This window comes from Miscanthus floridulus, chromosome 1 (assembly GCF_019320115.1).
Source record: "Miscanthus floridulus cultivar M001 chromosome 1, ASM1932011v1, whole genome shotgun sequence".
In the NCBI taxonomy this organism is placed as follows: Eukaryota; Viridiplantae; Streptophyta; class Magnoliopsida; order Poales; family Poaceae; genus Miscanthus; species Miscanthus floridulus.
In genome coordinates, this window is record NC_089580.1 from 69,652,230 (window position 1) to 69,665,153 (window position 12,924).

The window sequence follows — 12,924 nt, forward strand, 5'->3', positions numbered from 1 at the left end:
ACAAGTACAAATACAATAGCCCACAAAATTCGTGTGTTTTCCTGCCTTAAAACACTCGGTTTTTCAACTGGGTGTTTTTCGTGTGTTTCTCAACGGAAAAACACACGGTTTCCTTCTTTCTGTTGCCTTGCCTGCCTTTCCAGAATTGTGTGTTTTTTTTTTCGTAAAACACTCGAATTTTTGCCGGGTTTTTTCCGTGTGTTTTCCGCACAGGAAACACGTGCGTGTTTTCTCCCCCTGAAACACGCGAGTTTCAGGTAGACAAGCCCTAGATTTAAAATTAGTTTTTAAAAAATGTTAAAATAAAAAAAAATTCGGGGAGGACAACCGCCAAGAGGCTTAATCAGAGATTTAAAAACATGGTTTTATGCGATTTTCAGCAAGAAAATGCGACAACACCACACACCGTCACACCCTCTAGTGCTCTTCATCATCACTTCAAGTCAATCGCGGCGCGGGACGCGTAAGCATCTTTCGTGCTCCTCCAAGCTATATATGGCCGTGTGGCCTCACCGCCGCCTGGCGAGCTGGAACGTGCGCTTCAAGAACTGGTTGGCGGCCTCGTCGTCGCGGTGGCACAGCACCCGGAGGATCGTGTTCGGGTCGGCGGGGTCCCACCTACGCGTCGTGGGCGGCATCGGCGTGCACCCGCCTCCTCCGCCGCCGTCGTCCTCGCCGCCGCCGGCACCGGTGGAGTCGCACGTCGCGACGCTGAAGGCGTCGATGAGGTAGTCCGTGGAGCGCGCCATGAGGTCCACGACGGCCTCGGCCGTCTCCGCCTCCCTCGCCACCACGTCCTCGGGGACCAGCCCTTCCCCGCACGTGGAGAAGGCGCGCTTCAGGCTCCGGAAGTCCTCCTCCACCGTGGCCTGGTCAGCGCGCGCGAAGCTCCGCTCGTTGCCGCCGGCCAGGAGCACCATGAGGAAGGCCTCGAAGGAGGCCCGCATCACCTCCCGCACCGCTACGGGCTGCGCGCGGTCCGCCAGCACGGACACCAGGAACGACAGGTTCTGCTTCAGCAGCCGGAGCGCGGGGCGGATGCGGGCGTCGGCCACGCTGCGGGCGTACAGGCCCTGGTAGAAGGAGTGGCGGGAGTCCAGGAAGATGAGCCGGTGCGCGGCGACCTCGGCGACCGTCGAGATCGACGACTGCGCCGCGGCGCGCGCGCGGCCCAGGTGGGAGGGCGAGGAGCACGACAGCGAGGTGTCGAGGGCCTCGACGTGGGTGAGCACGTAGTGGAGCGTGTTGAGGCGGACGTAGAGCCGCTGCGTGCCCCGGCTGATGGACGGCCGCGGGATGTGGTGCGACCCGCCGCCGCGCGGGCTGCCCTCCAGCGCCTGGCACGTCGGCAGCGCAGCCTTCTTCCAGAGCCGGAAGAAGCCCGAGTCTTGGTTGCACCTCGTCAGCGGCGGCAACGGAGGAAGGTAGTTCTGTTTTGAACCTGTCGTACCACATCACTAGCTATAAAAACAAACTTCTCTCTTCTCTGGCACTCGATGCACAGAACAACCTGAAGCTTACCGCAAGACGCCACAAAGGAGATGTAGTCCTGGAAGATGGACTCCAGGCCGTCGACGAGATCGTGAACCACCTCGTCTTTCGCGCTCGCTGGGATCTCGGAGAATTCATCGATGGTCAACCTAGCCAGCTTCATCAGCTCCATTGCGGACCCGGCAAACGGTTCTTCCTTGGACTTGGGTATCCAGCTCTAGATCGAAAACACGCAGCAGAGCAGAGCAGGTATCAGTAAGTAAAAAATTCGAGCTCAGCCGTCCAAGTGTATGAGTACCTCAGTGTCTCTGGCTCTGAGGAGGCAGTCCCTGGCAAGCCCAAGCTTGTCGTCCATCCAGGCCTTGAGCAGTCCCATCACGACGGACTCCACCTCGAAGGGCTCCATGTCGCCCACAACAGCCTTGGCGCGGCCGTCGTCGCAGTCCGCCGCGTCCTCAGCCGTCATCTGCGCCAGGGCCTTCTCCAGCCTGCTTGCCGAGTGGAGCACGCGGACGAGCTCGTCGGTGAGGATGTTCACCTTGGAGAGGTACTGCCTCAGCACGACGCCGAAGCAGCCGTGCAGGGTGACCGCGGCCACCGCCACCGGCGCGGGGTGCCACCGCCTCAGCACCGGGCTGAAGTTCCTGCGCTCGAACATGGCCAGCTGCTCCGTGTCCCTGGCGAGCTGCATCAGGACGGACCCAGGGTCGCTGTCGCGGTCGATGATCACGCTGTCGGCCTCGCCGAGTCCGTTCTCAAGTATCTGCAACCAGATGGAAGCGAAAAATGGTCATGAACAGATCAATACTCTGTACCAGTGTGCCGTGATACAGTAACATCAACTTCATTACGTTGGTGAAGGCGCTCTTCATCGAACACCTGACGTAATAATCGACGCGGTCTCCAGCAAAGTTCCCGTCGCCGGCGCATTCCCGGTCAGCGATGATCTTGCCGGCGGCAAGCGCCAGGGACAGCAGGATCTCCATGCCTTCCGTAGCAGCGCCACCGATGCCCTTCTCGTAGCTGTCGTGGTAGTCCAGGAGGCGCTTCTCCGACCACTCCCGCATCCCACCGAGCGCGCTCAGGAGCACCTTGACGTACAGCGGGTCACGGCCCCCCTGCTTGGTGTCGGCTGCCACGTCAACGAGCACGGTGAGCGCCGCAGCGACGAGGTCCGGCTCGACCTGGCCTGTGATCACGTACTGCTGGAAGAACACCCACGCCAAGCACACGTTGTGCAGGATCCTGTTGATGCCAAGCGTAGGCCACGTCTTCTTGATGAGCTCTAGGAGCTCGTCGACCTCGTCGAGCACGACGGTGCACTCCCTCAGGTCAAAGATGGTCTGGAGGAGGGAGCAGTAGAGGAGCACGTTGAGCGGGTACCCGTCGGCCCAGTGGCAAGCTTCTACAGCGGCACCGGCGGTGCCGGAGCGCCACGAGAGCGCGTGCACGGCGTTGGTGAGGGCGCGCATGACGTCAGAGTTCTTGCCGGTGTCGATGGCGCGGATCTCGGTTGCGCGCATGACCTCGCGGAACCGGAGCACGGCGGCGTGGAGGCGATCGAGCGGGAGGGAAGGGTGCAGGATGAGTCCTGCCTCCAGGAGCTTGATCTGCCGGAACTGCCACTGGTGGTACTCCTCGGCGTCAGTGAACTCTGCAGGCTTCAGCTGCCGTAGGAGTTCCAGCGGGAGAACAATCGTCTCCGCCCTCCTGCCCACCTGTGTGCAAACCAGACTTGTCAAGGAAAAGATGTAGACGAAAACGATCAATACCGCCATGGGCGCCGACCTGACCGACGACGGTGCGCATGAGGGTGCGGCGCAGGCGCGCGTCACTCTGGTCGGTGACTCGCATCTGCTGCCGCATGATCTCCGCCGACGTCATCGGCCGCCGCATGCGGCCAGGGGACGCCGGGCCCGACGTCTGGCTCAGCGTGCGGGCCATCATCGGCTGCGCTCCCGACGACAGCCGCCTTGGCCTCAGTCCGAGCGCCTTCTTGACTCGGCTGCCCATGACGCTGCCCCCGGTGCCACTCCTCGCGCCAGCGCCGGCAGCAACGGGCGACGACACCTCCCCTTCCGCCGCGCCGCCCCTGATGGATACCGCCGGGCCGGACGAGCGGCAGGACATGAAGAAGATCTCGTACGCGGTCTCGCGGAGCTCGACGGGGCCGAGTGCATCGACGCGGCCGAAGGGGCAGTCGAGGCCGACCGCAGCGAAGTCGAGCTCGGTGATGTCGGACCGCGTCGCCGTGGAGCTCGCGGAGGCGGAGCGCGAGCGCTGGTGACCCCCCATCTCGTCCCGGCACGGCCCAGCCACCGAGAGAGACAGCCGGGGCTCGCGCGCGATCGGGAGTTTGGGAGGTGACGCGAGAGGACTCGGGGGAGAAGTGATAAAAAAATTGCAAGGGCAGAGACGCCCGGTGCATGCCGCGCCCAAATTGAGTCAACTATCTTCGCGCCGCGTTTGCAGGGTAACCACTCTGCCAGAATTTCATTTTTCATCCTGCTGCGTGCTTTGCCCCAGGAAAAAAGAAGAGGAAGCAAAAAAGGACAAAAAGTCACGGTTACTTTCTTTTTTTTCTCCATCACACTAGAGATTTGCGCGTTTTTATATTAAGAGACCCGCACCTCCAAATACATTAACAAAAAAGCTTCACTCCTGCTTTTTCTAGCCAAATGGCCCATCGAATTTATTGAACGAGCATCTGCTACCGACCTACCAAATCCTTCGAGGGCCTGACTCGGCCCGTTTGGATCATAGAATTCCTAAAGGAAAATATAGGAATTAAGATTCCTCCATTTTATGTATTGTTCATTGTATTGGAGCATAGGATTGAGCATATCCTTTGCTGTGGAAAGTCTCCTCATCCATGCATTTTGAAGGAAAAGGAAACATCCTTAAGCTAAAGGAATTCTTCCTATGACATGATGCGTTGTTGTTCGAACTAGCCAACACGAACTTCTATGAGCATCGGTGAGAAAAGAGGCAAGAGTCAAGGAAACATTTTTTTTATTTATACACATCATTTGTGTTCTTGTCATCCACCAACTCCAGAACTTCGATCAATGATGTACGCTACAGTGCTCCGTTGTTGAATTAATGACCTACCCAAGCTAATCTCAAACTACCAAGTTTAGCAAAAACATGCACATCATTAGTCTAAACAAAATGAGATTCTTCTACTATCTCATTCCTCCATTTCAAACACTCACTCTTATAAAATTCTTATGTTTTTTCATTCCTCTATTTTACCACTACATTCCTTTTCTATTCATCTATTTTCACTCATTCCTATGTTTTCAATTACTTCGTTCCAAACAGACTTGAATGCCGCAAGAACCAGCGCCTCGAACCCAGAGGAGACTGACATTCCCAGCCGATTCAATAGAGGAAATACATCTCTAGCACCATCACCCTCGTCCCTCAGCTCAAACAATGGTGACGAGCCATAAACAACTTCTGTATCTGAGAAATTTTGATATTTAAACCTGTATTCACGCGACCCCAACATTTAACCCCCAATTCGTAGGCCTTTTGAAATATGACCATGTGCACGCGAATTGTTTTGATATTTGGGCTCACCAAGGATTCATCTCATTTTCTAATTCTAAATGCATATGTTCACTGTTTATGATACGTGAAAAGACGTTACTGCCCCTCCATCTAATTAGAAGTCACAAGGCAACGAGGTAAGCCGACGCCGGACTTGGCCATGATGGTGGTGAACTCCCGGAAGCTGATGACACCTCTTTCATCATGTCGGTGAGCTCGGCGTAGCAGATGGGGTGGCCCATGAGCGCCATGGAGCGCGCGAGCTCGGCGGCGGAGATGAACCCGTTGCCGTCGCGGTCGAAGGCGTGGAAGGCCTCGGCGAGCTGCGCGTGGTCGACGGCTACGGCGGGGCGGCAGGGCCCCAGGAGCAGCGGCGCGAGGGAGGAGGCGAGCTCGTCGAACTCGACGGTGTCGTTGCCGTCGGCATCCATGGCGGCGATGAGCGCGTGGATCTCGTCCCCGGCGGCGGGGCAGAGGCCCAGGGAGCGGAGCAGCGCCGGCGGCTCCAGCTTGGTGAGGTTCCCGTCGCCGTCGAGGTCGAAGCGGAGGAAGAGCTCCCGGAGCTGGCGTAGCTGCTCACCGCGGAGCCGCGCGCGCCCCGGCGCCGGGGCTGGGGAGGTGCCGGGGAGGGGGCCGGGGTCGACTTCCTAGGCCTCGCTGCCTTGTGATTTCCTCTCTCTCTCCGTTACGGGCCGGCTGGGGCGGGGGTCGGAAGGAGCCGGGCAGGGATCGGGAGGAGGCGCAGCCGGTGGCGGGCGCTGGACGGCGGCGAGCGTGTTGGCCGGCGGAGGGCGGTGGCGGGCGATGGCCGTTGCTGGCCGGCGAAGCTCGAGCGGATGGGCGTCGGGGCAGTCGCGGCCTCTGCGACTCGCGCAAGTCGCGATACGGAGAGAGGGGATGCGAGCGGCGAAGCGTGACTTCTGATTAAAGATGGCAACGGCCCCGATATGCGACGGATATTTAATCTATTAGGGGACAGGGATAAGATCATATCTTTATCCGTAATATTTAAATGGATAAGAATCTATCCTCGATGGGTATAACCGGTACGGGAACGTTCTCTGTTTACCCGTCTCTCTGTTACCCGTTGGGAAACCCGTCTATTTGAGCTGTCATGAGAATATTAGGCCCAAAAAAGCTCAACATAGGTATTTTGGTCCAAATCTGAACAATCATATATATAGTTTGTATGTTCTAGAAACCCTAGTTCAATTTTTCCTCACCATCTCCGTCAACAGCATAAGCACGCCTGCCTCACGAGCGCTCGTACCCCTCGCTTCCTTAGTTCGGTCTCTCTGCCACCTTTGTTCGTCCTCCTCGCAACCTCGCTCCTTCTCCTCGGCATCTCCGAGACTCCGACACTTATACCCGGGTGAAAAAGAAACGTCTCCAATTGCAAAGCTGCGACCCCAAGTGTCCTTGTTTATCGGGTATGCAGTACCCGTCGGATATATGTTACCCGACCGATACCCGACGGATACGGGGATGGGCAAGAATCTATACCGAGACAGTTAACGGGGATGGGGACAGGATGAATTCTCCGTAGCGGGGAAGAGAACGTTTCGACAATACCCGATAGGTATATCCCCGTTGCCATCCTTACTTCTGATTAGAGTGAGGGGGCAGTAACGTCTTTTCACGTGTCCTAAATAGCGAACAGATGCGTTTAGAATTAGAAAATGAGATCAATCCATCCTGAGCCCAAATATCAAAACAATTCGCACGTAGAGGGTTATATTTCAAAAGGACTAGGAATTGAGGGTTAAACATTGAGGCACGCGCGAATACAGGTTAAATATCAAAATTTCTCTGCATCTGTTGGCAAAGAAACGAATGGCCCGAAAGCTAAACGGGGACAGCTCCGCAGCGAGGTAGACCAGTTCTTCCCACGAACCCGTCACAGAGACCGGTTCACAATTTTTTTTTTCAAAAAAAGGAAAAAGACCGCTTCATCAGCGCCTGTTCAGTTTCGAGTCATAAGTAAAATCCTCACCATACGGAGCAGCAGCACCAGCGCAATCTTCGGAGAGTATCGGGTGCAAGCCAAAAGCCCCCCCACAGATCGAGTTAGAAACTAATCAAACCAACCTAATGTAGGATGATAGGAAGATGATATACACCAGCCACCAGCCACCAGATCCCAGTTCCCCTTCGCTCCAACACAAGAGGCACCGGTGAAGCTGGAGGTCACCAGAGAAGGGAAACCGGCAAGCAGCAAAGCTGCTCACTATAAGAAACAAGTCAAACAACCCATTCAGTATTTATTTTACATGAAATTGAATCAAATCAAAGATACCAGAACTCTCCAATCATGGCATAGTGAGCGAGGGGGTTATATATATGCATTTCTTTTCTTTTCATTTACAGAATTCACTGGAGTGTGGTTTAGCAATAACTGAATAGTCAACTCAATGTACAATTATATGGCATTCAGGCTAAACAAAAAGAAAAGCACCAATGGCTTCCATACCAAGGGGTAGAACTATATTGAGTATACTATGTGTTATGCAACTACTTATAGGGCATAGACATCATGGCAACAAAAGGATGCCTCTAGCACTAAAAGTTCACCTATACATTGGGGCATTGCTATATCACAAGCATCCACAATCACCAGTATGCAGACAAGCCGCCCTTGCGTCACACAGCCGAGACCTTGCCCATGCTCCCCCAGACCCAGCCACAGTGGCTCCAGCCAACATGTTGCACTTCGTCTGTTGACAAAAGTTTGCCCTTAAAACATGCTCTTTGGGAAGCGAGTGTAAGCTTGCACCTAAAACTCAAATTTAACTTTAACTTCTAACCACAAATCTGAACTAGATCATACCAAGAAAGGGACCACATGCACATAAAGCTACACATTTGTTTCAAGATCCTTAGTTTAACTTAGCAAAACTTGAAGGAAAAAAACAATAGGATAACTAATCTTCAACTTATTAATGATGACAAGAACCTTCATATATATACCTATTTCCAAGAGAAGACTCGAAAATCCACGAATCTGTGCTAGACATGCTGAAAGAATCCAACCAATGTATCCTTGAATGTCAAGTTTTAGGGGAAACACTTCTAATAAATAGGGATACCAAGATCATTTCCCCTCTATACTAATCCGTCTGGAAAATCCTAGAATGTCACAATTTTTGGCACGGACATAGTACTATGGAAAAGAGTTACATGATGCATTCTGGTATCAGAAACATAAAAAACACATTGGGATCGAAAATACATCGATTCAGATTGTAGCAATTCATCATATCTGAAGTTTTCTCAACTCTTTATTGAGCATCTCAGAGTTTTGATAATGGGTACTAGATCAATCTGCATCATCTCTACAACATGATCTAACATCGCACTAGATCTAGGTGTTTTGAGACAAGTGCTCATGCAAATTAACCCAGGCCTCTATAGTACATAGAATAAGCTGTTTCAACAATTACAATGCTCATCTGACATTATTCTCAAGGGGAGAACATCAGCAACTTATGTGAAAAAGATTCCATGTCAAGGGATATAACCATATTTTTTATTATAATATACCATTGGCCACAAGGTAAGTGATAAAAGGCATCATTACAAACCAAAAAAAAAAAAAACAGTATGCACTTCATAAAAACTTATCAGAGGTCAACTGGTCATCAACATAGTAAACAGAGCAAAGGGAAATTAATTATGATGTTGCACCCATCTGTGTATGCCTTGATTATAAGCAGCTATAAGGGTCTGTTTGGTAAAACAACTATGAAACCTACCCCCTCTCTTTATCTCCCTTGAAACAGTTGGAAAAAATCTCTATTTCCACCCATTTGGAAAAGCAGAGAGCTGAAAGCCAAAAGCAGACTCTAAGGTACTGCAAAAATTATACTACGCGAAAGTAGCTGCTTCCAGAAAAGCAGCTTTTTTTTCGTAACAGAAGCACTTTCCAGAAGGCGAACCAAACACAGCCTTATAAGAAATAAACAAGCAAAACTAACTCTCCTAATCATACTACCTCATCCAGCAAGTTTCTTTACTTAAAAAAAATCAATAATTTCACCTAAATAAATAGTGATAAGGTAAACAAATATAATACTTTTCATGATAAATACATTGTTTGTGTAGTCAATCTAAATGTCTAGCGCAATATTATTGCTCAAAAGTTAAAACTGACACGTTTACCGTCAATTTCCCTAATGGATATGGTACACAGTAAATCTGAATGAACAAAGCTAAGAATCGTCTAGAGTTTCGCTTCGACAAGTACCAGAGTCAAAATGATTTTGCCCGACAAAACGTGAATATAGAATCTTTGATTCCACATACCCACTATCTTGTAGCACAGCACAAGACCCTTCAGAAAATGAAGCACTTAAGCTGGTATCTTGCATTCTGTCAGCACCCCAATATTGAAACTTTTCACCAGCTCATCATGTAAATCGCTGTGTCACATGCCTTTTTCAGATGCCTGATTTCATAGACCTTGCTTGGGCATCTCTAAAAAGGAATGTCATCCCATTCAACCTGTACATAAAGGAAGGTAGGAGGAAGGACAATTACTTTACTTGCTGAGCCTTGACTGTTCTACAATACAATTCTACACCTAAACATTCAAGTAGCTTCACAGATAACCCAGTTATCTATACTACCTCAGAAACTTGGCACTACAATCTTTGCTGCTAATAAGCTTACTGCTGCTTGGAAAATATCGAAATCTAGGGCCAAATGGATGGAATTCATAGCTTGATGATATACTTGAAGAATGTACCATTCCAGCTACATAAAAACACTTGCACTACAGTTGAACATACTGTTAGAAGCAGCTACAGCATCAAGCAACTATGACTGCATATTTCAGTGTTTGCATCTGTTTCAAACCATCAATGTTGAATTGTTGATTCCACATGTCAATACAACAACCAAATATAGAACATTACAGAATATTGGTAGAGCAAGATCCAGCGTAAATACTACCGTCAAACACAAATATATGATCTGTAGAATAGAGGTACAACTAGATAATTTTGTCCATAAGCAGTCAAGCTACTCTAGCTTATAACTAGAGATGAAGCAACCTGAAACTCCACTCATGGCAAAGCACACAGATGGATAAAGCTAAATGTAAAAATTAATAAAAGCATTCTGCAAGATACTGCTACTCCACATTATAGCTACTTATTGACTAGAAGTTCTAGTAGTAAGCCACTAAAGGATCAAGCATTCCAACCCGGAGAAATACTGATTTAACCAGCAAATGGGCAATCTTCAGAATGCTGAGAGCAATCAGAGAGACTGGATTGACAAATCAATACATAGACTGCCCAGATGCGCTGGTTCATTTCAGACACTCAAAATGCCTCTCTTTACTGAGCAACCCTTGGCTGCACACTGCCATAGCCGGTGCCATAATTTGATTGCCCTTCAGCACCTCCATTGACTGAACCGCCAAATCCACCACCTTGTGAAGGATCATTCCAAGCACTTGAATAGCCAGAGTTGGCACCCCCACTTCCATAGCCTGCACTGTATCCAGATGCTCCACCAGTAGCAGGATTGCCAGCACCATCACCACGTGCTCCATAGGCCCCATATCCTCCATGACTAGCATACGATGGATCCCCTCCATATCCACCATACCCATAGCCCTGGCTTCCATAGCCTGCAGGTCCACCAGGTGCTTGACTACTGGGAGCATTGCCACCACCAGAAGAGTTGTTCCAAGCACTATAACCAGCACTGCCACCGTACCCTCCAGTTCCATATGCAGATGGAGCTTGACTGCCCCAAGGTCCTCTATTTGAGCCTGGAGGTCCACCTTGGTAACCAGAACCAGCTGCACCTGGGTTTCCATAATGTCCACCATACGCAGCAGGAACACCTCCATATCCTCCAGCCCCATAATTTCCATATCCAACTGCAGGGTTAGCACCATATCCATATCCAGCTGCCCCAGCGCCATAGCCTCCTACACCGTAGCCAGGATAGCCACCACTACCCTGCTGTGCCTGCCCGTACCTGCCACCATCACTTCTACCATCATAGCCACCAGAGCTGGTGTTATGGCCATTGTTGCTCTGATAGCCCCCACTTCCCCCAGAACGTCCACTACCAGAGCCACCAGGGTTCGCCTCACGGGGCAATGCGCGCTTCACCTCAACCAGCTTCCCACCAAGATCATGGAAGGTCTTGTGCAGCACGCGGTCAACCGCATCCTCAGAGTCAAAGGTGATGAATCCAAAACCACGCGGGCGCTGCGTGTTCTGGTCATACATGACAACAACATCAGTGACGCTGCCGAAGGTTTGGAAGTACTGCCGAAACTCATCCTCAGTCAGAGTAGAGGGCAGCCCGCCCACAAAGATCTTCTTGGTCCGAGCACCACTTGCATCGCTGCCCCCGCCACCGCCGCCTCCTCCACCGCCAGTGTTCCTCCCACCGCTAGGGTTCGCGGCCTTGGAGGCCTGCTGCTCCTCCCGCGAGAGTGCCCGCTTCACATCGACCTGAGGCAACAAAAGCACCAGCAAAACCGAGAGAAATCCTGGTCAAGCTCGGACGGTGGGGAAGATCAGAAGACGACCGGAGCGAATATTCCGCGCTGGTTTGCGAATATTCAACCTAGGGTTTCGCGTCAGGCGATGAGGTGGGGTTGCCATACCGTGCGGCCGTCGAGGGTGTGGGGGTCCTGCAGCGCTCGGTCGACGACGGCGGGGTCGGCGAAGACGACGAACCCGAAGCCGCGGGGGCGGCCGGTGATCTTGTCCCGCATGACGGCGGCCTGCGTAACCTCGCCGTAGGCGGAGAAGTGCTCGCTCAGCTTCTCCTCCGTCGTCTCCCAGGAGACGCCGCCGATGAAGAGCTTGCCCTGGTCCGACTCCATCTCTCCTCCTCGGCCCCCGCCTCGTGCTCGCCTGCTGCTGCGGTGGGGGAGAGAGGGAGAGAGGAAGAGAGCGGAATTGGGGATTCCGGGGTGCTGATTTGGGTTTGGGGTGGTTTGGGGTGATATTTTAGGGCCGGCGCGTGGCGGGGACGGAAGGACCGCGGCCCGGAGGGTTTTCGTCGTGTTGGACTTTGGACAAGTTTTCACACGACCAGAGTCGAAACTTCCTACAACTTTGGTCATGGCAGTAGAACTATTTTTGTCACGAGATCTCGTGAGATTTGTTAGAAAATAGAGAACGAGAGAGATCATGTGATGTAAATAATTCTGCGTTGTATTACCCATAAACAGTGTGTATGTATATACAGGATCAACGTGATCGGTTACAAGTGTAAAAGAGAGAGAGGAGTAAAAAGACACATCTTGGATTAATCCCGAATTGATCACTAAATAATAATTCTCAACACTCCCCTTTATCAATTAACTCCTTGTAGTCTTTACTGTTCATCTATTATGCATCATTATGAATTTTTAAAAAAACCCTATAGGAAAAACAAAGTAATACCGGTATAGCAGGCAAAACTCCTTAAAACCCAGTAGAAAAAATAAGAAGAAACACCATGATATACAATCACCAATGTTATTAGACTCTTTGAGATAAACCCAAAGCCTTAGTCTAAAAACATCTTGGCCATAGGGTCAATATGCTTCAAATATCATCTTCCAAAACTTTCGGTGGAGAAAAATAGATGATACAACATATACCATTGTGTTGATATTGCCTCGTCAAAAACTTTATATGAGAAATCTCAAAAGGGAAAACTCACATAAAGAAAAGAGTACAATGCATCTTATGTCCCAATATCATCCACAAAAAACCCCTCGTGGAAAAAAATGGATGATATGACATAACTTTGTGTTGATATTGCCTCATTAAAAATTTTATATGAGAAACCCAAAGGAAAAAAAACTCATACAAAGAAAAGAGTGCAATATGATGTTTGCAACAAGTTATTAATCAGAGA

At 50.9% G+C, this 12,924-nt stretch overlaps 2 protein-coding genes and 1 pseudogene across 3 annotated transcripts; all 3 read right to left on the bottom strand.

Annotated features, from left to right (window-relative positions):
* Positions 1-328: 328 nt before the first annotated feature.
* Positions 329-3,890, bottom strand: LOC136535787 (protein unc-13 homolog). The gene is made up of 5 exons (XM_066528195.1): positions 3,280-3,890; positions 2,343-3,209; positions 1,790-2,254; positions 1,522-1,708; positions 329-1,441 (listed from the first exon to the last, which is right to left on the bottom strand). The coding sequence occupies exons 1-5, from the start codon at positions 3,784-3,786 to the stop codon at positions 510-512; spliced, it is 2,958 nt and encodes a 985-aa protein (XP_066384292.1). The 5' UTR covers positions 3,787-3,890; the 3' UTR covers positions 329-509.
* A 1,252-nt stretch (positions 3,891-5,142) lies between these two features.
* LOC136458367 (probable calcium-binding protein CML12) lies at positions 5,143-6,391 on the bottom strand (annotated as a pseudogene).
* Positions 6,392-7,343: 952 nt separating this feature from the next.
* LOC136535794 (heterogeneous nuclear ribonucleoprotein 1-like) lies at positions 7,344-12,020 on the bottom strand. Of its 2 annotated transcripts, XR_010779048.1 has the most exons (4): positions 11,678-12,020; positions 10,250-11,522; positions 9,349-9,546; positions 7,344-7,760 (listed from the first exon to the last, which is right to left on the bottom strand). XR_010779048.1 is itself a non-coding variant. In XM_066528204.1 (2 exons), the coding sequence occupies exons 1-2, from the start codon at positions 11,897-11,899 to the stop codon at positions 10,386-10,388; spliced, it is 1,359 nt and encodes a 452-aa protein (XP_066384301.1). In that variant the 5' UTR covers positions 11,900-12,020; the 3' UTR covers positions 9,891-10,385. The 2 variants fall into 2 exon arrangements, 1 of the variants encoding a protein (XP_066384301.1); XM_066528204.1 differs by lacking the exons at positions 7,344-7,760; positions 9,349-9,546 and having other exon boundaries at positions 9,891-11,522.
* Positions 12,021-12,924: the final 904 nt, after the last annotated feature.